This window comes from Cavia porcellus, unplaced genomic scaffold (genome assembly GCF_034190915.1).
Source record: "Cavia porcellus strain 051 isolate PalLab524CR breed Dunkin Hartley unplaced genomic scaffold, mCavPor4.1 scaffold_4, whole genome shotgun sequence".
NCBI lineage: Eukaryota > Metazoa > Chordata > Mammalia > Rodentia > Caviidae > Cavia > Cavia porcellus.
Window position 1 is genome coordinate 119,443,932 of NW_026947487.1, and position 23,363 is coordinate 119,467,294.

Sequence of the window (23,363 nt, forward strand, 5' to 3'; positions counted from 1 at the left end):
CTTAACTACTAGCTGCCTTTTTCCAAGAGACTGATGGTCCTCAAAGCCCTCGGTCCACGGGGAGCCCGGACTCTGCACCCCCCGGCCATCCCAAGCAGCCTCCTCCGAGGCTCCGCGTGGCGCGGCCGGAAGTGCGCAGCGGCCGCCGTGACCTCGCCGCTCCACTTCCGGGTCACGCCGCCCAGCTCTGCGGGCCGGGCTCGCCGCTCCCGCGACTGCTCGGGCCGACTCCCTGCGACCGGCCCGGCGGGGCCAGGCGAGCCGAGCCGAGCCGACCGGGGAGCCCGCTCCGGCCCGGCCATGAGCGCGGCCGCATGATGCGTCCCTGCCCGGACCGCTGCAGTCGCCGCCGCCGCCGCCGGCCGGGAGGAGCCGCAGCGCCGGGCGACCCCGCCCGGGCCTCGGGTGAGTGCGGCGCCTGGGCAGGGCCACCGCGCCCCGGCCGTGCCCGCCACTCCCGCGCGGTCCCGGCCCGGGCCCCGTGCTCTCCGCCGCGCACCTGCGGCCTTCCGCAGCCCCGAGCCACTCCGTGCCCGCGCCCGACCTCATCACCCGGGCCTGGCCGCGCCGGGACTGCTCGGATTGGGGCCCGAATTGCAGCGCCTGCGTTTTGCATGCCCTTGGGCGTGACACCAGCTTCGCCCGCCGCGGTGTTCCCCTACGGAGTGGCCATAAACCTCTCCGTAAACGGGAAGAGGTTTTATAGGCGTGCTGTACGGTGAGCTTGCTCGCAGTCCCGTGGTCTCCGCAAGTGCCCCTGTTCCCGTCTTCCTTTCACGATTTTAAAGTTTCTGTCGCTTTGCCCGGTTTCCTCGCTACCTCCCGCCTCCCCCCACCCCGCCTCTGGAGGGGAGTTGCCCTAAACGGGTCTTGCCGACCAGGTCAGCCTCCAGGGCAATAGGGTTCGTCTGGCCTCTGCTGTAATCACACCTAAAGCTGAGTCTCTGCCAGCCGTTGAATAGACATTTTATTAGCTCCTAAACAAGTTTATTGTGGCAGTGGAGTTGGAGTTAGAAGAACTTGGCGCTGCTCCCACTGGCTGGGCTCTGTGTGCGCTTTCATGGCTGCGTGCTTCGTGTGGACCTAAACACTTAAGCATTTATCTCTTTTCCTGTTTCCTCCTAAACTCTTCTGTCTCACAGGTGCTGATTCTGATCTTGTGTCGTTGTGTGTGTTTGGTTGACTTTTAGACAACCATCTTGCCATTGAGTCCAGGCGAGCCTCAAACTCACTTTGTAGCCTAGGCTGGCCTCTGACCCTTGAAGATCCTCCTGCCTCCGCCTCCTGAGTGATGGGATGGCAGGCGTGCCCCGCCATCATGTCAGGCTAATTCTGATATTCTTGATGTTTGACAACATTTATCTGCCTGAAGTTATCTTTTAAAAATTCATCTCATTAAATGCTTGCTAGGAAGCCAGAATTTTAAAGCATAAACTCTTAGGATACTTGAAAAAATGGACTGGAACGGAAGTATTAATGAGATTTCATTTTTCGAACATCTTGGAAAATTACAGTTAGTGACAGAGTTCTTTCGGTTGCGTACTTTCTGGAGTTAGACTGGTGGGTGTCCAGTGGCTTCCTTGGGAAAAGTTAATCTCCCACAGGATTCACTAGGCAGCCGCAGGACTCTTACCAGTGGCTTAGATCTTGCCGTGGTTGACAAATAAATGCATCGAGACTTTCCAGCCTGCTAATCAATGGAGTAACCCCGAAGTCCTCCTCAGGAGTGGGCAGGTATTATCGTCAGTGGAGAGACTCGGGGAGACAGAAAGCTGTCTTCTCTTTCACAGCGCTGGGGATCAAACTCAGCCTGTGCATACTTGCCGAGCGCGGTGTGACTGAGCTATGTGCTTAGCCCTTTTAAAACTCCAGGGGGACTGTGACCGCTCCTGGGGTGACACTTGAGTTCACCCGGAAGAGCTGAGCCAGCTGTGTTACAGAGCTGACAGTTGTACTCCACACGTGCCCGCCCTCTGACCCCCTCCGCACCCTCTGCTCCCACGTTCGCTGGGAGGACTGGCAGCACCCCAGTTCCGCGTCACACGTCCTGACGGACAGAGAGTGCACAGTGAAGTCACCCAGCAGGGTCGTGCCCAGGAGGCTCCCCAGATGCCAGGCCTCTGTTGTCCTCAGCCCATGTCCGTGCCTGGCTGGCACGGAGTGTGAGAGGCCAGAGCCCACCTTAGCCACGCTGACAGCCAGGGACGCAGGCCGCCCTCTTTTTGGGCGAAGTTCAATTCCTCACCGTACGCTTCTTTTCCTGGCCCCTTCCTGCTTGGAGACACACTTTGCCTGTGCTGAGAGCTGCCCGGCTCTGGGCTGTGGAGGAGACCGAGGCCTTTGGGAGAACTGCGGGCCTGAGCCCCTCCGAGTGAGCCGGTTCCGGAGCCGGGCGCGGAGGTGCCTGCCGGCTGCCCTACCCCCTTGGGAGGCCCGGGGGGACCGTCCCTGAGGGCCGGACTTTGAGGCTAGCTTGGGTGGCGACAGGAGGCCACGGTGCCTGAAGAAGTTAACCTGCCCTGCCTGCCTGTTGCTCTCCTTCCCCGTGCAGCTGAGAAGGCCGTGCCTCTTCCTGGGGTGCACGCGTGGGTCTCGGTGGGCTGCCTGTTCCAGAACAGGAATTAGCACAGCCACCCGTCGCCCCTTTGGATGTTTTCTGTGCTCCTTCCCTTGCTGATTTTAACCCAGCTGTGCTGCGGAGTCCCAGTCCGTAGAATCGTCATCCCGCTAAAGAAATACAGGCACTGTGCGGACTTCCTAAAGCAGCGCTTTGTGTTGGTGGAGCATCTGAAAGGTTTGGAAACACTTAGGTTCCCGGCAGCCTCTCACTGCAGCGGGCACTTGGAAATTGATAGGTGAGTAATTTGGCTGCGCAGAGAGGGATGAGTGAGGGTTCTGATTGAGGAGCCGCAGGCACAGAAGCACAGGGTAGGACACTGCCAGAGGGAGCCACAGTGGGCGCCGTGCAGGGAGAGTCCGCGGAGCGCCACTGCAAGGCTGTGCGCGGGCCGACGGGGGCTCCTCCGCCCGAGGATGGTCATTGGAGCTTGGCCCTGAGGGCTGAGGTCCGGGTTCTGTGCAGGTTCGGGCAGGCCTTGGGCTGTAGACACCAGTTGTGGCGAGGTCATGGGTAGGACCAAAAGCAAGCTGAGACATGAGCCTGCCCGGGCGGGGCAGCACACATGTAATCCCAGCGCGCAGGAGGCTGCGGCAGAAGGACTGGCACAGTTTGAGGCCATCCTGAGCTACAAGCATCCTTGGCTGTCCAGGAGTTCGGCGTTGGCTCCAAGGTGCTCAGTAAATCCTGGGCGGGCAGGGGATGCTGGGGACTCCGGAGCAGGCCAGCCGTGTGGCACGAGGTGGTCAGCTTCCCTGGGGACCCTGAGGAGGGACAGGCAGTGGGAGACGTGCTGGTCCCTTAGGCACAAGCTGGCACAGTGTCCCTCAAATGCTTTGAATTCTTCTGGTTTTGTCGCAGTTGTTCAGAGCTGCAAGCCCTTCCAGAACCACGGCCCTAGGGTGCGTTTCAGCTGGAGAGGGTGGGTGACACATCCGAGGCTCCGCAGGCTGCCAGATCTGATCTCCGAGCCGCTGGCCTGCCCCTGCCTCAGTGCCTGGCTTCCCGGTGGCAGTGAGTCAGATTCCCGAGTGCATAGGAGGTGTCCCGAGTGGCCGCCCCTTCTCTTGCAGCTGTCTGGCCTGGTGTCTGGCTGGGTCCGAGCCTAAGCCTGTCCTTCCACATCAGGTTTCCTTGTACTTTGTCCTGAGCGTCACTGGTAGCCTAGGAAGCGCTGTCCAGGCTCTGCGGAGAGGGCTGGGATGTCGGTGCCTGGCATCCCAGGGAGGAGCGGGAGGTGTGATGGGAAGAGCGGGGACCCACCCAGCCCGCCGACCTGTGCCTCTCCTTGTGTGCGTCCGCTCCCCGTCTTCTCTGACCCGCAGGTGCAGGTGCTGTTGAGGTGACTCAGGGTTTCAGTCCAGAGGTCCTGATAGCAAGATGTTTGCACAGGGTCACGGTACCGGTTGACATTCTGGGCGTGTGTTTGCCTGAAGGCTGGTTGGCGTTGTTTTAGACTCAGTCCCCTGAGGAGAAAGCAGCTGTGGCTTGATTTCTGCTGCATTTTGGGAGGACAGTGTCATTGCACGGAGCCGCGGAGCTGCGCACAGGAGGTGGGCTGGGGTCACCAGAGTGCTGAGGTCGTCCCACCGGGCATGCGTGTGTCTTCAGCCAGGCTGGTGATGGCTGATGGCTCTGCACCTCTGCGGCCGCGTGCGAGGATTGATTGTTCCCCGATGGGTGCTTCCTCCAGATCCCCACTCAGTGCTGTCTCCCTGCTTGGGCCGAACCTGCTCTGTGGTCTGCTCACGGCTTGGGCCTTATCTTCTGCCTCCTGCTCGCCAGGCGTCCACTCTCTGGTTTCTGATGGAACCCAGGGCCTTCTCAATGAGCTACAGTCCCCACCTGTGCGCGTATTTTTTTAGAGAGAGGGTCTTGCTACCCAGGTGTGGTGGTCCCTGCCTGTAATTCCAGCACTGGAGAGGCTGAGGCAGGAAGAGCACCGGGAGTTCAAGGCCATCTTAAACTACGTAGAGAAGCCGCATCTCTACAGCCACCAAGACAGCCTCACAGCCCGGGCCTGAGCTCGCCACCCTGCTGCTCCCCGTGAGGCTGCCCTCCCTGTGCCTGTGAGTGCCATCCGGGCAGGCCAGGGTGTGTCCCAGCGTCCGGGGCTGTGCCCGTTCCCCAGTCTCAGCTCTGAGCCCCAGGGCTGCCACCGCCTCTGGCCACGCGGGAGCTGCTTAGCTGGGAGCTGCCCACATCCCTGTGGCCCCCTCTTGCTGGCAGCGTCCCCTCCTGCTGTGGAAATGGGCTGCAAGCTCTTCACTTCTCGGGTTGCCCTTAGCGTCCTTTCTCTGCCCAGGGTCCCATCCAGGGCCCCGTGCGACACTGTCCTCCCAGGACTCCTGGGACTGGCCCACTTCCTCAGACTGACCTTGTTCCTCGATGCACTGGTCAGATACCCCGTATGGTGCTCCTCTGGCGGGACCCGTTTGGTGCTTTGTCAGGGGCGGGCGGGCAGCTGTGGGACCGATACATTCTGGAATCAGGCAGTGGTGGAGATGAAGCGCAGTCCTCACTGCTGGGTGGACAAAGCCAGGAAGCTGTCCTCACCCGAGTGGTCTGGGTCAGAGCAGGGCCTTAATGTGTGCGCAGCCCGCCAGGTGTGGAGCTTACCTGCTCGAGGTCACCGAGGGGACCTGGGAGCCACAGGCTGACAGCTCAGTGGGGGCGGGGTCTGGGGCCAGGCAGAGGCCGTGGAGACCGGTGGGCAGCGCTCCCAATAGCCAAAGCTGGACCAGTGCGAGCAACAGGGAACATCATTGTGCAGAAACTCAAGTAGCAATCCAGCTCCCTGCTGCTCCAGTGTGCGGCTGAATGAGTGAGCAAATGCCGGGGTCCCACCCGCATGGGGGTCCCCAGAGAGCTGCTGTGAGTGCCGCAGCCCACGGGACATCTGGTGACATCCTAAGGGATTTTTTAAATTTGCATACATTAACTCCTACTGTACGGTAAAGTTGAGGTCATGTGTGTGTCACACGTGTCTGTCCCACAGATGTCACGTACCTGCCACGCATCAGCGCTGACAGGCATCTGCAGCATCGCTGCCCACTGCGCCCCCCACCCCGCACTGATCTCCCCGTGTGTCTGCACCAGCTCCTGCCCGGCGTCCTGGTGCCCGGCCACCCAGTGCGGCTGCACCCGCTTTGTCCCATGGTGTGTTCCTGGACTTGGACAGCGCCAGCTGCTGTCCTGCCGAGGCTGCCGCCTCTCTTCCGGGCTGTGGGGAGGCCACCAGGCTCATTCCTGAGGGTCTCCGGGGGCGCCCCATGCCTGGGTGTCCCCACCCCGTCTGCTCACCCATCCTGCTATCCCGTAGCTCTCTCCCGCCGTCCTCTGCTGTCCTTTTGTCTTCCGAGGCCTTTCTGCACACTGAGGCCCGGTGCCCTGGTGCCAGGAGGGGAAGGTGTGTCGGAGCCTGTGGGCTTCCGCACCTGGTGCGGGGGCCTTTCCCTGGGGCAGTGGTTTCTTGAAAACACAGGTCCTTGTCCCTGAGCTCTGTGCCTCTGGTGACAGCAGGCAGAAGTCCAGAATCGCAGGCTCCCGAGTGTGGCGCTGGAGGGCTTGTGTCCTGGGGGTCCCATCGCCCCTCAGTGTGCTGAGCCATCCCTGTGGGCGCTCGGGTTCCGGCCCATCGATGCCCTTATATGTGTGTGTGTGTGTTCATGTGTGTGTGCGTGTATATGTGCGTGCGTGTATGCACACATGTACACACAGCCCAGTCTTTACTGAAGGCTGAGAAGAGAGAAGTGAAAGTTTAAGGGAGGGCGACACCCTGCGTGGGGAGAGGCCACTGCGAGCGGAGGAAGTGACCATGTGACAGAGGCCCTGCTGGCTGTGCCTCCGTCAGATCCTCAGATCCGACCGATCCGTGCACATGCGCCTGTCCGCTGTGGCCCCCAGTGAGCCCGGAGCTCCCTCCCCGGCAGGTGGCTCCTGACTTGGGAACCCCAGCTGGTGCCTGGAGGCTCCGGGGTCGGCCTCTGCCCGTGCCTGGGGTCCTGCATGGTGCGTGGGTCACTGGACGACCTGGCGGGTTTGCTCCGTGCCCGAGCCGCGTGGCCAAGGTTTGCTGGTGTGGGGTGCCCAGCCCAGTGCGCAGCGGGGGCTGGTGGGTCCTGGTGGGGGCGGGACAGCAGGCTCCGTGGGCACTGCTGCGCCTGCCTGTGTCGGTCGGCAGGAGGTGGTCGCCGGGCAGACCCACGTGTCTCGTTGGCCACCATACATGTGAAGTGCGGGGGTAAGGGGACCGGAGACAGGAGGGGCATGGCACCCAGTGCAGTTGTGGGCAGAAGTAAATCTCAGGCGGGGACAGCGGGCTGACGGGGACGAGGCACGGCCTGGACCTGCCTGTGGCCCTGCTGGCCTCCTCCTCCCGTTATTCAGGCCCGGTGGGTGGGTCGCCTGCCCCCGGGCCATGTGACTGTGCTGCTCAGAACAGCTTTCGAACACTGGGGCTTGTTTTCCTTCGAGCCCCAGAGGTGGGTGCCCTGCTGTGTCAGGGTGGGTGCGTGCTGTAAGTTTGAGGAAGTGCCAGCCCAGTGCTCGTTCTGCGAGTGCTCGTTCTGTGGGTTACTTTGTTTAATTTATAAAGATAAGCAGGCCTCTGGTTCGGAGCGCGTAGACCTGCCGCGGCCCAGCCTCAGGTTTCAGGGCGCTGCCCAACAGCTCCTTGGGAAACAGCTCTGGACACCATTCAGGGTTAAAGTGGCGGCTGGTGCCCAAGTGTTTGAATAAGGCACAGCGTGCAAGGTCATTGTTTTCAAGTGCATTGCTCTAAGTGGCTTGGGCTCCCTGTTCGCCTGTGTTCAGAGGCTCAGAGGAGGGCGTAGGCCCTGCAGCAGGAGGTCCTTGTGGAGGCCCTGGACCGAAGAGGACGGAGGCCTCAGTGGCCCTGCCGTTCCTGCAGTCTCCAAGGCCACCACCCGCAGGCCCAGGGGGCCACGCCCAGCGCTGCAGGCCTGGAGTGACAATGCCAGTGTCCCACCCTCTGCAGGCCCTGAGCCCTGGTACCCAGCCAGGGTCCGGGCTGCGCCCCGGAGGGGCTGAGGGGCACCAACACAGCCCTGGGCAGGAGGCTCGGGACGGAGGCGGAGGGACAGGCGGCTGCACCCAGGCGGCGGCACCTGTGGCAGGCGCAGTGCCTGACCCGCCCTGGTCCGCTCTGTCGGCTTCCCACAGTGTCCTGGGTTTGTTCCCTGCGCGCAGTCCTGTTCTTGCATCTTAAATCCTGCCGCTGTGCTGAGTGCCTGCGGCGCCCTCAGCGTCCTGTTCTTACTCACGCGCCCCTTCCCAGAGCGCGCGTGGCTGTGCAGTCATGGCCGTACGGGAGCTCTCTCCTCTCCACGCATGCTGCCGTCCTGCATTCCTTTCCTGCTTGTTTGGGTTTGTTCTTTCCCTCCCCAGCTCGCTCCCCATCTCTTCCTCCTCCTGCTGTGTGACCTCGTCCTCCACAAGTGGCGGCGCCCCGAAGCCCCTGACGCAGTGGACACCTGGCCTTTTTGCAGCCCACAGCACCTGCCTTCCCAGCTGGGCTAAGCGCTCCCCCAGGGCCACTGCTGCAGATGGAGAGGCCTCTGTGCCCAGCCGGCGAACTCCTAAACTCCCTGCGCGGCCCCAGTTCCCTCTGAGACCTTAGCCTGTCTGCTCTGCCGTCAGGTCGGGCAGCCACAGAGCTCCGGGCGATGCGCTATTGTGTCCCTCTTTACCTGTGGTCCCGCGGTGGGAGGCCGTGTCCTCTTTAGCAGTCACCCTCCCATAGAGCCACAGCCGAGGTTTCTGCATTCGAGGCTAGAACTGTGGCGGGTGTCCAGGAGCCCTCTGGCCATAGGTGCAAGGCCCCATGGTCCTGGTCTTAGGAGCCTGGCAGTGACTCTTACAGGGCCCCCGTACCCGGTGTCTGCACGGCTCTTGGCAGACCAGTTCCCCCAAGAGGACACTGTTCCCTCCCCGACTGGGGCCCTCACCACCGAGCCCAGCGCGGCCTGCTGCCCTCGCTCCCCTGCAGGCTGAGGTGCAGGCTGGCTGGATGAGCCCTGCAATGGCCCTGGGGTTCTGGAGGACGCGGCTCACGGCTTTTGCTTCACCTCGGGCTTACAGAGCAGGAGGCTGAACTGGATGGGGGGGTAGGCCCCGAGCCCCAGAGGCTGAGCCCAGGCGTGAGAGTCCAGCCTGTCTGAACAGCCAGGGAGTGTCTGAGCAGCTTAGTCTGGGGGCTGCCGGTCGGGTCACTGTGACAGCACAGGGGCAGTGATTCAGGGGGTGACGGCAGCCTGGCGGACGGAGCATCATCGTGTGAGAGGGCGCTGGGTGCTCTTCTGCCATCGGTACCTGGCTCCTAATCAGACCTTACTGTCTTCCAGACCCTGTCACATAGGACAGCACACACCGCAGTGTCCCCAGGGACAGGCGTGACATGCTCGAGTGATGTTCACAAGTCACCTGTGCGGTAAGCGCATGGCCACGGCCACCTCTGCTCGCTCCCCACCTGCACGCGGAGACAGGAGGGCTGGGCCGGGCACGGAGAGTGGGCGACCTGGCCTGTGTGGCCTGTAGCTGTCCCCGGAAGTGGGGGGCCTGTGGCACTGTGCGTAGCATTCTGCAGGTGCTCACTTGCTCTGGTGGTCCGTCCCGGTGCAGAGGCCAGTTGGATGCGGCCCCATCTGCTGGCCCCTGGTGCTCTGTCTTGTGCCCGTGTCTGCCGGAGTCTGAGCTCATCTCCCACAGAGGTTCCGTGTGGTGGAAGCCGCAGGTCTGTCCTCTGGGTGCGGTGTCCAGGATCCCCGGCACCGTTTATCAAAGTGGCCCCCTGTCCCCAGGGGATGCCTGTGTCCCTGTGTCAGAGAGGAGGTGGCCGAACGTGCCCGGGTCTTCTCTGCTGGTCCCCCTGGGGCTGTTTCTGTGCCCGGCGTCCCGTTGTGATCGCAGCAGCTTTGTGGTGTGACTCCGGCCCTGCCTCCTGCCTTGTGCTGCTCTCCGGAGTTTCCCTGGTCCCCGGTGAATGTGGGCTTGTCTCCTCTAGATCTGTGATTCCGGGGATGCCGCGTCCATCAGTGTGGGGAGCGCAGCTCTGCCTGCCAGCAGCAGCCACGTCTTCTGTCTTTGGGGCCCTCTCTGATCTCCTGTTTCTAAGTGACAGAGTTTTTGCTGTTGGCCCTTCCCTGTCTTGGTGGCTCGTTCCTGAGTATCTTTCTCGGTGCCCACTGTAAATGCTGTGGCTTTTCTGTTGTCGGTGCAGTGGTGTATCTGATCAGTTCTGTGTTTGTCTTGGAGTCTGCTGCATTGCTGAATGTGGTTTGGAGTCCTTCGGTGAACTTTTTGGGTCTTCTAGGTAGAGCGTGTCACCTGTGACTGTCTGTCCTGAACTCGTGCTTTTCCTTTCTCTTGCCGACTGCTCCGGCTAATGTTTCAAGGACAGTGAGGACAGTGTAGAGCAGGCGTGGTGTTGGAGGGCGTCTGGCCTGTTTTCCCCCGTGACACGTCTGCGGCAGGCTGGTCATGAACACTTTATCAGGTAGGTTCTCTGTACCCGTTTTCATCCGTGTTTTTAGAGGCAGTGGCTGCTGGGCTTTTCTGCGTCTGTCGGGGACCGTGTGACTTCTGACCCTGCTCCTGTCGGGGCTGAGTGCATTCCTGGTTTGCATGCGCGGAGCCACCCTTGCGTCCTGGAGTGCAGCTCCTGGGCCGCGGTCTTTTTGCTGGTTCATCGCAGCTGTGGCAGGATTCTGTGGGGGAGTTCTGCGTCTGTGTTCACTACAGAGGTTGCCTCGTAGATCTTCTTTCTTTTTTGTGTCTGTTTTCTTTTTGGTGCCGGGCATCGAGCTCATGATCTTGGCTTGCCAGGCAGGCACTTACACAGCTGAGCTGCCCCGGCCCTGCCTTGTGGTTTTCCAGGTTGGATCCTTGTGTGGTTTTGGGATTGGGACAATGCTAGCTTCCAGGAATGATTGTGGGAGCATTTCTTGCAACTACATTTCAGTAGCGAGTTTAAGGAACCTTGGTGTCAGTTCTTCCTGAAATCCGCGTACAGTGCGCAGGAGTCCGTCAGGTCCTGGGTTTCTGCTTGGTGGGTCACTGCTGCTTCAGTTCCGAGGCCTGGTCCCGGCTTATCCAGGGTCTTTAGGTCTTCGTTCACTGAGGTAACTCATCCGTGTGTCCCACTCTGCCGTGTATATTTGTGTGTGTGTGTTTCCATTTCTTCTGAGTCCTCAAATTCTCTGGTGTGAAGGTTTGTGAAGCAGTTGCTAAAAACCTTCTGGATTTTGGTGGTGTCTGTCATGATTTTCTCTTTATAATACTAATTGCATTGATTTGCAGCTTTTCTTTGCTTTCTTGATTAGTTTGGCTAACGGTTTGTGTATTTTGTTTATTCTTTCAAAAAACTAGCTCTTGATTCGTTGATTCTTTGTATTATCTTAGTCTCCATTTCATCAGTGTCTGCTCTCATCTCTGTAATGTCCTTCCTTGCACAAGCTCTGGATTTGGATTGTTCTTTTTCTTTAGGTGTACTGTTACGTTATGTATTTGGGCTTTTTTTTTTTGATGTGGGCATTTGTAGCTATAAACCCTTGTTATGGTTTGTGTCTGGGAGTCCCCGAAGCCCCATGCAGTCATGGGGGTGAGCTCCCGGACTGTGTGATGACCCATGGTCCAGTGCTGGGATTTGGCTGTGGCCTGCATACAACAGAAGGGGCAGAGTCCGCTCTCAAGGCTCCTCCCTGTTTGCTCTGGTGCTTTGCTGTCCGCAGTCAGGAGAGGATGGTGCTCGATGTCCTGGAGCTGGTGTCCTGAGGGTCCCCGGCAGTCCAGCTCCTGGCCTTTGGGACTGCACGGGCAGATCAGGGACAGCAACAACCAGGTCACTCGGCTGTCGTAGTGAAACCATAAACGATGACAGTGTCAGATGCAAACTCTGAGTGCAAACCCCAGGAACCCCTCCGGAGCTGCCCTTGACCAAAGCAGTGGCAGGGCTCTCGGCACACTGTCCTGCTGGGTGTCAGTGCCCTGGGCTCTGTGCCGCTTTCCAGTCCAGCCCCGAGCTTGGGCTCTACCCCGCCCCGGCCAGAGCTCAGGGGCATCTGTGTCCCCCCAGGTCCTTCACCCGGCCTCTGCACAGGGCAGGGCTCACTTCTGTCCAGGAGAGACGTCCTCCTCTGGGGTCAGGCTGGCTGTTTGGCTGTCCCCTCCGCCCCCTGGGCTGAGGAGACCCGGTGGCAGAGTGGGGCTGGTGGCTCCTCGGAAATAGTGTTTCACCCGCGTGTGTGTTGTTCGGCTGTGCGTGTGAGCCTGTAACGTGGCCAGGCACTGTGGCCCAAGCTCAGGGTGCTGTCCTTTTTCAGGGTGTGTCCGGGAACAATGCAGCCCTCCGGACACCGGCTCCGGGACGTCGAGCACCATCCTCTGCTGACCGAAAACGACAGCTACGACTCTGCCTCCTCCTCCGCCTCCGAGGCCGACACGGCAGACAGGGTGTGGTTCATCCGCGATGGCTGCGGCATGGTCTGTGCCGTCATCACGTGGCTGCTGGTGGTCTACGCGGACTTCGTGGTGACGTTCGTCATGCTGCTACCTTCCAAAGATTTCTGGTACTCCGTGGTGAACGGGGTCATCTTTAACTGCCTGGCGGTGTTGGCACTCTCATCACACCTGAGGACCATGCTCACCGACCCCGTGAGTGCCCTCATGTGGAGGTGGCGGGGTGGGCCGTGTCACTGCGTCCCTGGGCCACCTCAGGGTCTGCAGAGCCTGGCTGCGGGCGGGCAGCGTCGGCTGCTGTGCACAGAGCAGCCATGGCCCTGGCTGTGCCCGGTGCAGAGTGTAGGGTGACCTTCCATTGCCAGGCGGGGGCTGGGTGTGCCAGGCTGGTGTGGACCCATGCAGGGAAGTGACCTTGTGCCGCTCTCCAGAGAGATGGCCGTGGTTCCTCTCAGGGTTGCCCTTCCAAGCAGAGGCGTCCAGGCTGCGCATCATCTTGTCCTGACCATAGTGGCTCCCAGGAGGCTGGAGCCCCAGGACATCTGCCACCCACCACGTGGCCATGTGGCCTCGGGGTTCTGGGGGTGCCCATGTCAGTGGAGTGGGGCTTACAGCCCCCGGGTGGGCCGCCGCCCCACTGGGCATCTCCAGCACCGCAGAGGCTCCCCCTGCCTGCCCCAGGCTCTGGAGTTGCTGCTCAGGGCTGCCCACGTGGGGTCCCTTTGTCCTGGACTTGCGGAGTGACAGGGGCACAGCGGGGGACAGAGCCACGTCCCTTTCCCAGCTGTGTGCTGTTCCTCCTGGGCGGGAGCTGGCCTCAGTGAATGGCGATGGGACCACACGCCCTGGTGTGCAGGGTCGTTGTGGGCAGCCCAGGACTGTGCTTTCCATCCTCCAGGCAGCGCCCGTTTCTCATCCTCCCGCAGCCCGGGTCCCAGCCCATGTCCCCGCCAGCGTTGTCATTGACACCTGTGAAGTGTCTTGTGTCGATGGTTTTGTTTTCTGTGACCTGGGCTGAAACCCGGCACGGTCACCCTGGTGTCCGTCCCAGCCCATTTCCAGGCAGGGCCTTTCTAAGTTGCCTAGGCGGGGCTCACCTTGAGATCGTCCTGCCTCTGCCTCCGGAATAGCTGGGATTCTGAGTGCGTGCCACATGCCTGGCCCTCACTGTAGTTTTAAGTTGGATTTCTTCATGGTGGAGGGGCTTTGAGCCAAGGTCTCACCACGTAGACCAGGTTGGTCCTGGACTCGCTGTGCAGCCCAGGCTGGCCTGGAATTCCTGGCCGTCCTCCTGCCGCAGGCTCCCGGCGCTGGGATGACAGGTGTGCACCACCATGCCCGGCAGGACTAACGCAGCTCTCCTGGGCCTGCATTTACACATCTCCTCTCAGAAATGTCGGCGTCCTTTGCCCCTTTGGGATGCGCCATTCCAGCCACACCACCTGTCCAGCTTAGTGGCAGCTGGCAGAAGCTGGCAGAAGCCCCTGGGAGTGGTGTCAGTCAGACCCGGAGCCTAGAGTTAGGGAGGCTGCTCAGAAGGTGCTGGAGGTTCGGCTGCACCCCCCTTCTCCACCCCTTGAGGGGCCGTAGGGCCCTTGGGGATCCCTGAGCCCAGGTGGGCACCTAGGGGAGAGAGAGCCTGCGTGTCCCCTCCCTGGGCTCGCTTTCCACGCGTGCCCCAGGACAGGTGGGCGCCTGCTCTGGCCCAGCAGACCAGCCTCCTGGTGTGGGGGGGTCCCTGTGAGCATGTAGCTGGCCGCCAGGACAGCCTCTCGTCTCCCCACTGTACGCACAGAGGACCTCCGGTATGGCCGCCTCCTCTCATGGACAGGACCCTGCCCTCTGTGCGGGCTGCAGGGCGTTCACTGCCCTCATCTGGGATCTGCAGGGAGAGCTGGAGTCGGGGAGACAGTGAGCAGGGCCAGGCGAGGCCTCGCTTCCCGATGTGACGCAGGAGACCCTGAGTGGTGGCCGCAGCCCGGCAGGACGGTTGCAGGGACCACGCCTGCCCCAGCCCTGGCACCAGGAGCTCTCTCAGCCGGGCGGCCTCACCCTGCAGAGCCTCGGGCCAGGGCTCCTGTGTGCCCCCGAAGCCGCCCCCAAGTCTTTATAGGCGGGACAGGACGCTATTACCCTTAGTCCCCGCCTGAAGGGAACCCAGGGCGGCACCTGCCCGCCCAGCCCTGCCCACGGCACACCCCGGCCGCTGTGCCCCTCCCAGCAGAGCCTCGGGTTCCCACCCGCCCTGGAGCAGACAGTGCGCCGCTCTCTGCCAGGTGAAGCCGGTGCCAGAGGCAGCCCTTCCCGTGCCTCGGGGCGTGCGTGCTCTGGCAGAGAGCGGGCTCCAGCTGACCCTTCCTCCTCCCACACAGGGGGCGGTGCCCAAGGGGAATGCCACGAAGGAGCACATGGAGAGCCTGCAGCTGAAGCCCGGCGAGGTGATCTACAAGTGCCCCAAGTGCTGCTGCATCAAGCCCGAGCGGGCGCACCACTGCAGGTGCGACTGGCTGGGTCCTCGGCTGGGGACAGAGCCCAGGGCCCAGGCGTGCTGCGCAGGCGTCCTCCTCGGCTGGGGACAGAGCCCAGGGCCCAGGCGTGCTGGGCAGGCGTCCTCCTCGGCTGGGGACAGAGCCCAGGGCCCAGGCGTGCTGGGCAGGCGTCCTCCTCGGCTGGGGACAGAGCCCAGGGCCCAGGCGTGCTGGGCAGGCGTCCTCCTCGGCGCTGGGGACTGAACCCCGGCCCTTCGCCCTGACCTATGTCCTCAGCCTTTCCTAGAGTGTTTTTGTTTGTTTGTTTGTTTGTTTGTTTGTTTTGAGATAGGGTCTTGCTTTGTAGACCAGGCTGGCCTCAAACTGACAGCAGTCCTCCTGCCTCTGCCTTCCACAGAGAGGGCAAGGCCATGCGGCCGGAGTTGGCGTCTGGGGGCCGTGGGCTGGCGCCCGGCAGTACTTCCCTTGGGGCAGCGGCAGGGCGTCCGACAGCGAACCCCCTCTGCACACTTGGAGGCGGGGCGGCCGCGGTCAGTGCAGGCCCTGTCCACTGCTTCGCCCACCGTAGGTCTCTCATGCGTGGGTGCTCGGGTTTCCCCACAGCTCCCGACACTAAACTGCTCTCCTTCTCAGTATTTGCAAAAGGTGTATCCGGAAAATGGACCATCACTGCCCGTGGGTGAACAACTGTGTGGGGGAGCAGAACCAGCGCTTCTTCGTGCTCTTCACGGTACGACGCTGCCTCCGGGCCCCGGGGTGGGTGGGGGTCCCGCCGTGGGCACGCGCGCTGTCGCCGCCTCTGTGGCTTCACGCGGCACGACTGAGCTGCCTCGGCAGGGTCCCGAGGTAAACCAGGCTGCTGCTACCTTAGGGGTGGCCTGGGGTGTAGCTTCGTCCAGGGCCTCGCTCTCTGTCTCGCCGCGAGGTGGCTTGCACCCCAGCGTAGGGCAGGAGCGTCACGATTGCATCCGAGGAGCTGATGAGATGGTTTGGTGGCCCAGCGCGGCGGGCAGAGTTCAGGCAGCGCTGCCGTGCCGGGTGGGGGTTCGTCTCCCCACCGGCCCCTCGGTCCCGGGCAACCTCCCCGCCCGCTCTGTGCTGCCCGAGGTGGAGCGGGTGGGCCGCTGCTGGCCCCGCCGCAGCCCTGACCTCTCCCCCGCAGATGTACATCGCCCTGTCCTCGGTGCACGCACTCATCCTCTGCGGCCTGCAGTTCATCTCCTGCGTGCGGGGACAGTGGACAGGTGAGCTGGGCCCCTGGGTGGCGGTCCCGTTTGGAAGGAAGTCCCTGCTACCGTTTGATAAATTGAATTTTTAGAACAATCTGGTGAAGTTTTGCTGTTGTCCTAAGGCCATGTAATTAATTTCCACTAGATAATTGTAGATGCATTTTGCTGATTTCTGCAACTAGAGGAGAGTGAGCCTTGCCCTCCGAGCCCTGGCCTGCCTCCCCAGCAGCGGGGAGCCCTTGTTCCCAGCCGTCCTGCGAGGCCAGTGGGAGAGCAGGGGCAAGGCGGTGGGGCACGGATGCCCGCGGGACAGCCTTGGGGCACAGAGCTAAAGACGCTGGCCGGGAGGCAGCGGGGTGCAGACAACGCAGCCGGGCGCGTCCCCCGCCAGGTGACACCCTCTCCCCAAACAGAGTGCAGCGGCTTCTCCCCTCCGATCACTGTAGTCCTGCTGATCTTCCTGTGCCTTGAGGGGCTGCTGTTCTTCACGTTCACCGCCGTGATGTTCAGCACTCAGATCCACTCGATCTGCAACGACGAGACGGTAGGGGGCGGCGGCTGCCGGGGCGGGCAGCGGGCGGTGTCTGCGTGCCAGCCGGCAGGGGGCTCATCCCTCGCGCCATGGGCCACATGTCCTGGCTTCCATTGCTCCTCGCATCTGCCCACTGCGTGGCAAGGTCTCGGCCCGTGTGGGTGCCAGCCGGGAAGTCCTGTCCCCAGGGTGCCGGCTGCTTCCTTCAGGCCGGGGAGGCCCTGGGACAGCATTTATAGAGCAGCGAGTGGGCAGAGCTGGCTGGTGCTCACTCAGGTCTGGTGTCGCCGTGGGCAGCACAGCCGCCAGAGGCCAGTGGGAGAGCCCGTGTGCCCCACTTGGAGCCTCTTGCCTGATACCCAGTCCAGAGCAAGGGGCCTCCGAGGATGGACATGCCCATGTGCCCGTGTGGCCCGTCCACTGTGGCCTTGCCAGAGCTGCCCACCAGCCAGGCTCTTCTCTGCCCGCTTGCAGGAGATCGAGAGGCTGAAGAGCGAGAAGCCCACGTGGGAGCGGAGGCTGCGCTGGGAAGGGATGAAGTCCGTCTTTGGGGGTCCCCCCTCCCTCCTCTGGATGAACCCCTTTGTCGGCTTCCGGTTCAGGCGACTGCAGGCCAGGCCCAGGAAAGGCGGCCCGGAGTTCTCGGTGTGAGCCTCCCGTTGGGCCAGGAGGGCAGGTGGGACTGCGCGGCCACAGGACCTGGGACACAGGTGGCCGTCACCAGCAGACGGGTGGCTGTGTTCACCGGACAGGAGCCCGCGTGAGCCCTGCTGCATGCTGGCCTGGCCAGGAGTCCCCAGCTGTGCACCTGCTGGCTGTCACCAGCACCAGACTGCGGCCGGGCCCTGGCCTGTGCGCCAGAGGCGCAGATGGCCTGCGTGCCGAGCGGGAAGGCGGCTTCAGAACCTCGTGGGGCCCGGAGGGCGCCCCGCAGTGAGTCTGTGCGCGCGTCCGTGTGTCTGTGCGCGTGTGCATGTGTCCTGGTGTGACATTTAGTGGCCGTGTACAGCAAATGAGCTGTTTCTCAGAAGCCAACATTTCAGGGAAGGGGGTACGCTGTGTGGCCCCATGGTGTCTATGAATGTATTCCCAACGGACAGCGTCTCCATCCAAAGAGCAGTGGTCCCTTGTGGCCGGCGATGCGCGCCCCTGCTTCCACCGAGTCGGCGGGCGGGGCTGGCCCCACAGCGGCCAGGGGCACCAGAGAGGTGGCTTTCGTTTTTATGTTTGTGTCTCTGCCCACGGCACAGGTGATGAGAGCGGACCCTTGGTGTGAGCTTAGGGTTACACCAGACGCAAATAGCCCCTCCGGGGCCCTGCCTTAAACTGCTGGGGCCGCGCCCCTGCTGCCCAGGCTTCGGGACCGGCCGTGGGCTCCCGGAGTCCGTCTCCATGAGGTCCCAGCCGGTCCCTGGCGGGAGGACAGGCTTGGGAGGGACAGGCCCAGCAGGCCAGGACAGCGCAGCGGGCGGTTCTGGGTGTCATTTGCACATCTGTGTCGGGGCCGGGCCGTTGGGCGTCAGTGGGAGGCGTGCACCTGTGTGTCCTGTCATCGGTCAGTGACTCCCCACGTGGTGACCCTGTGAGCCTCTCGAGTCTGTGCAAATCAAGTATATTTGACTTTCCGACCTCTCCTTCCGTGTAACTTTTCTATGAAATAAACTAGCCCAGCGGCCGTTCTCAGACCATTTCCAGGAAGCTCGGTTCTTCGGGGTGGGGTGGACAGTCTCAGTGTACCCCAGGGCCTGGCCTCACACACTTGCCCGCCTGCGCTCCAAGCCCGCAGTGGCCCGGGCCGCTGTGCCCTCCTGCTTCTGACTCGCAGGCTGGCTGGGCTCTCCTGGGCTCGGCAGTTGTCCCCACTCCAGGCTCCAGCCGTGTCCCAGGGCCACCGTGGCAGGTCCCTGTGGCACTACGAAGGGGGAGCCTTGCTGTGCCACGGGGACCTGGCGATGGGCTCTTCTGTCCTGCTGTGACCACCGCCCCCTTGTCAGAGCCAGAAGTTTGCTCTGGGACAGCCCTGTGGCTCTGGACACCGTGGCCATCTTCTCTGCCCCGCACAGGCCACACCCGGCCTGTCCTCGTGTCCCGGCCGTGTGGGCAGGCTGTGCCCCTCCTGGAGGTGTGGGCAGTGGCCGCCTCCCACACCCCCATGCACCGAGGTCTGTCCTCAGTGGTGGCTTTGAGACCCTGCCGTGGGTTCCAGAATCTTCTGAACGGACTGGGTTCAGAGTGGGACCTGCAGGCCTGCCCTCCCCGGGCCTCCTGCAGAGGGCTGTGGGGACAGGCAGGCCACCCCCTTGTGTCTTCCCTGTGCCCACGTGTCATGTCCTCCACAGCCTGCATGGTGAAAATCCACGAACTGTCCTGTGCAGACCTCAGACAGGGACAGGGAGGTCACTCGGGGCTGCAGGCAGCAGGTGGCAGTTGTTACACTTGTGTTAACAGATGCCAGCCGCACGGCCACACTGGACACAGGAGCCCTCCCCATCTTTGCATGCTGGTGACCTCACGCTGGCGCCCAGGGCGCACGTGGGACTCTGAGCAGTCCTTCCGGAAGGGTTGGCACTGCAGTCTGCACACCGCCCACCAGAGGGCGCCACCACCCCAAGAATGCACAAGAGCTGGGCGTGCTTGCACCTGGCACCTTCACACAGGTGGTCCACAGATGTGCAGTGGGCACCTGCTGTGTGTGGCCACAGCCCCGCACCACGAGCCAGGTCTCAGGGCGCTGCACCCACAGAGCAGCAGGACAGACCCGCAGGCGGATGCTGCCGGGGAAGCCAGGAGGGGCCGAGCGGGCGGGGGCAGCACAGCAGTGGGCGTCTCTTAGGTCCACAGAGTCCAGCAGCAATCGGCTTAGCAGCCGCCAGCATCGTGGGGTGCAGCCTGCAGGTGGGGCATTGGGGGTGGCAGAGCAAGGCAGGGGGACCCTGAGTGGCCTCTAGACCTCCTGGTCGGGGGTCACATGGCCCCCAGCAGAGCATAGCTCCCGATCAGACCGTTGGGCATTTGCATGGCACCCAGCTTGATGGCCAGGAGGACAAACCACGCAGCCACACACCCCCATGCCCAAGTGGCCCCAGATCCTCCCACGCTCCTCCCCTTGGGGAGTGCTCAGCGGGCACTGGGCTTCCTCCCGGAGCTGCACCCCTCCCCAACCCCAGCCTCCCTCTGAGCACCGTCCAGCGTGGACGAACCCCCCAAAGCCTACCACCCTGCCAGGAGCTGCTGACTGGACTCCGTGACGGCCACCACATGGGTCCTCACGGACTGCTTGGGACCCAGCACCTCGTCCACCGGCTGTGAGACCCAGAGCCAGCCCCTTCGTGGCCCTGCCTCTGTTTCCTCCCCACCTCGCATGGCTGGGACTCGGGGTGACGCGTGGGGAGGGTTGGGTGCAGGCTGTGTGCACTGCCGCCTCCAACCTCAGCTGCCCTTGGTCTCTCCCCGGTGCTGTGGCCAAGCAAACGCCCGGCTGGCCAGACATAAACATCCTGGGAGGCGACAGCGGCAGTCTCCCCCGAGAGCGGCCACTCCTGGCCAGCGACCTGGGTGCGAAGGCTGTAGCCCTGGTACCTTCACCACCGCTGTCCCTGTGTCGGCCCGAGGTGCTTTTCCGCTGTGCTCTGCCGGCCGCGGCTGCACGGGGCAGCCCAGTCACCCAGTGGTCAGTGGCTAAGATCTCCAGGACAGGGACGCCCCGGGTTCTAGTTCTTCCCTGGCAAATGGCAGGACACCCAGGACAGCATGGAAGTCGGTTTATTTTTGGCCTGTTTTTCCCCGTGCTAAGCATAGAACCCAAGGCCTCACATATGCTAGGCAAGGGTTCATCCCAGGCTTTTGATTTCCCGAGACGGAATCCCTTCAAAGTAACCCAGGCTGGCCTCGAACCTGCAGTCCTCCCGCCTCAGCCTCCGGGGGCCTGGCTTTGAGTTGCTTTGGTACAAATGATGGTTTACTGGAGTCCGAGTCGCCCGGCACAGCGGAAAGTTTTGAAGTCAGCTCTTCGGTGACAGCCCGTGGGGATGCCATGCTGGCTGTCGACCCACAAGGAGGCAATGGCCCTGAGCAGCCACTGACCCCACCAGCTTTCGCCCGCACAGCTCTGCCCTCCTGCACCCCCTCCACAGTGACCGCACACAGCCGCTCTCTGCCCTTGCACTCCCACTGCTTTGGACCTGAGCGAGCGCCACCCCTGGTCCCCACCGGTCACCTGCCACCATGTCCTCCCCTGCTGGGCAGCCAAGCTTGGGTGTGGGTGAGGCTGTGTGGCCTGTGGCTGGCACCTCTGAGCTTCCGGAATGCACTTTGCACACCTGTGAGCTGGATTTGTTAGAGCAGCTCTGGGGGTGGAACTGGGGCCTTGGCACCTGCAATGCCACCCCGGCCCCGTAGTCATCTGGAGGCAGGGTCTGGCTTGGATATCCAGACTGTTCCGACCTGCGGTCCTCCTGCCTCAGCCTCCCATCATGGTGGGCTTGTGTCATTGTGAGCGATTGTGGCTTTACATGCATAGGTGACTGAGGTAAGTGTGCATGTGTGTGTCCCTGTGAGGCTGAGTGTGAGGCGGGCGAGCCCGGACAAGCACACACTTGTGCCATCCCATAAACAGCTGTGCTGCACTGTCCCTCCCCTCCCCCTTCCCACTGGGCCCTGCAGGGGACAGCAGAGCCTGGCCTCTGAGGCTGGGCGTGGCTGGAAGGAGGAGGGAGCTGTATTTACCGCCTGGGCTTGGGCTCCGGGTTGCAGGAAATGGGAGGAGGGTGGGGAAGGGTGGGGACCGAGGCAGCGGGCGGGGCTCGTGGGCCAGGGAGGGGCAGTCACAGAGTGGGACATGGCGAGGGTGCCCCTGTGTCCTGCTGAGGGAGCCGAGCCGAGGACTCAGGCCACGGTGGTGCAGAGGGGCAGCGGGCGGCCTGCTGGGGTCACGGCGGGCTGGGCGGGAGCCTCAGAGCTGTGACTGGTCACGGGCCTCTGCTCGTGCCCAGGGAAAGGAAGGCGGGGGCCCATTTCCTCTTCTTTCCATTTTGTTTTTGAGACGGCCTGGCTGTGTAGTTCAGCTGCCTTGAACTGACACCGCCTAAACTGGCCTGGAACTCACGCCGGGCGATCCCCCTGCCTCAGCCTCCCAAGCCCAGTGCTGCGACCACCACGCCGCCCTTCCCAGGTCTTCTGAGGGCTGAATTAGACGTTGGCCCTCTGCCTGGACCAGGCCAGTCCTGGTCACATCTCCCAAGCGTGTCAGGAGGACGGGACCGTGTCCTCAGCGTGGCCCAGAGAGCAGAGCTGCTGGCACTTTGCATCAGAGAGGGGAAACTGAGGCACGGGGCGGTCACGTCGGGTCTCACGGTCACGGGCAGGAAGGGGCTGAGTCAGGGCCCAGCCTGGCTTTTCCAGGCTCCAGATGGCAGCCTCTTCTCTCCGTCCAGCTCTGGCCCCCGGCCAGGCTCCCATGACACGGAAGGAGGAGTTTAGGGTTTCGGGCCAGGTAGGGGAGACGCACAGCATGGGGTGCCGGTGGCGGTGGCACGGGCGAGGGGTGGGCACCTGGCCACTGTCCGTGGATGTGCACATGGCCCAGATTTCTGGGCGCAGTCTGACCCCGAGTCCAGCGTCTGGAGATGTGTAGTGCTGACACCGCAGGGCAGCGACTGTGCTCCGGAGCAGAGCCAAGGGAAACGATCGGGGCGCACGGCCGCCCACGCTCCGGCCCGAGACCTGGTCACGGGGCCGCTCTTCCCGGATGGGTTTCCGTCCCGGTGGGAGAGCGTGTGGGCCACCAGCACTGCCCAGGAAGTTCCAGCTCAGAGCTGTGGCTCCACCCCTCAGGCCGCAGGTCTTCCGTGCGCGGACACCGGGGTTTTCAAGTCTGTGGCTGGGGGCAGCCTGGGAAGTGGCTGGGGGCAGCCTGGGAAATGGATGGTCCTTCCTGCAGGACCTCTCAGAGCCTGGGCTCTCGGGGGCCTCCGAGGACAAGCAGGCGGCCCCGAGGATCCTGTCCGGTCCCTTCCATCTGTGGTGCCCCTGGTGGCCTTTGGACCCCTCGTCCCCAGGCCATCTGCAAGGACCTGGTCCTGAGCGGGGCCCACACACAGAGCCGGGGGGCTGTGGGCTCTGGAGGACACTGCTCATGCCAAGACGGACAGAAAGCCTTCAGGACGTCTGAGGGGTCACAGTGAGGTGGGCATCGGGGAGGAGCTGGGGTGAGTTTCGGGATGAAGTGGGGGATGACCCCCATATGCAGAAACGAGGCAGGGGCCCCGGCCCTGAGCTGAGGGCGGGGTGAGGGGCAGCCCCTCAAGGTCCCTGGGGCCCTGTGGCACTTCACCCTGGAGCTGTGCCCAACCTTGGCGCAGGCCACACACTCCGCTGCGGCCTCTAGGCTGTGAGGGGGACTCCTGAGCCCCGATGTGCACAGCCTCGGCTCTGCCCACCTCCTTTGCACACCAAGGCCAGGACCCGGCGCCCCTGTCTGGGAAGAGACATGGCACGACAGCCAGCACATCTGGGACAGTGGGTGCCGCTCAGCCAGCCACCTCAGCACCCCTCCCGGCTGGCCCACCACACCGGGTCACCCTCGTGGCTGGGAACTCGGAGGCCCCCGCGGGGCAGGAAGAGGGCCGCCTCGCTGACAGGCCCCCGCATGGCTGGGCACCCTCTGCCCTTGCAGGGACCTCGACTTCCTTTCTGGAAAAGGGGTACGCAGCGTGGGCTGGGGTCTGTCCCCACCTCTGCCACAGCACCATGGGCTGGGCTTCCTCAGGGCTGCAGGCAGATTGGAGCAGTCTCTGACCACTGCAAAGGACACCTGGCCCCAGCTGGGAGTGAAGACAGAATCTGGGGGTGCAGGCCACCCTAGGAGGCATGCTGGGGGCCCACAGAGTGCAGGCTGCTGGTCATGGGGCCATACCCAGAGGCCCCTGAGTCCTGGGCTGCCACAAATTAGCAGTAATCCTAGCAGCCTGGGAGGCTGAGGCAGGAGGATCACAAGCTAAAAACCAGTCTGGGCAATGGAG

At 62.9% G+C, this 23,363-nt stretch overlaps 1 protein-coding gene across 6 annotated transcripts; it reads left to right on the top strand.

The window, feature by feature from the left end:
* Positions 1-262: 262 nt before the first annotated feature.
* Zdhhc7 (zinc finger DHHC-type palmitoyltransferase 7) lies at positions 263-18,032 on the top strand. Of its 6 annotated transcripts, none has more exons than XM_063247769.1 (9): positions 263-405; positions 8,983-9,068; positions 10,033-10,133; positions 11,959-12,289; positions 14,467-14,591; positions 15,217-15,313; positions 15,746-15,827; positions 16,226-16,356; positions 16,819-18,032. In XM_063247769.1, the coding sequence occupies exons 4-9, from the start codon at positions 11,975-11,977 to the stop codon at positions 16,993-16,995; spliced, it is 927 nt and encodes a 308-aa protein (XP_063103839.1). In that variant the 5' UTR covers positions 263-405; positions 8,983-9,068; positions 10,033-10,133; positions 11,959-11,974; the 3' UTR covers positions 16,996-18,032. The 6 variants fall into 6 exon arrangements, with proteins under 6 accessions (XP_063103839.1, XP_023418246.2, XP_063103838.1 ...); XM_023562478.2 differs by having other exon boundaries at positions 10,038-10,133; XM_004999247.4 differs by lacking the exon at positions 263-405 and adding an exon at positions 6,531-6,687 and having other exon boundaries at positions 10,038-10,133.
* Positions 18,033-23,363: the final 5,331 nt, after the last annotated feature.

Bases quoted from the DNA above. Each gene is read 5' to 3' on its own strand.
- Zdhhc7 (XM_063247769.1), top strand. From the start codon at position 11,975: ATGCAGCCCTCCGGACACCGGCTCCGGGACGTCGAGCACCATCCTCTG. The intron at 12,290-14,466 runs GTGAGTGCCCTC...CCTCCCACACAG, and splicing joins GGACCATGCTCACCGACCCC to GGGGCGGTGCCCAAGGGGAA. The intron at 15,314-15,745 runs GTACGACGCTGC...TCTCCCCCGCAG, and splicing joins GCTTCTTCGTGCTCTTCACG to ATGTACATCGCCCTGTCCTC.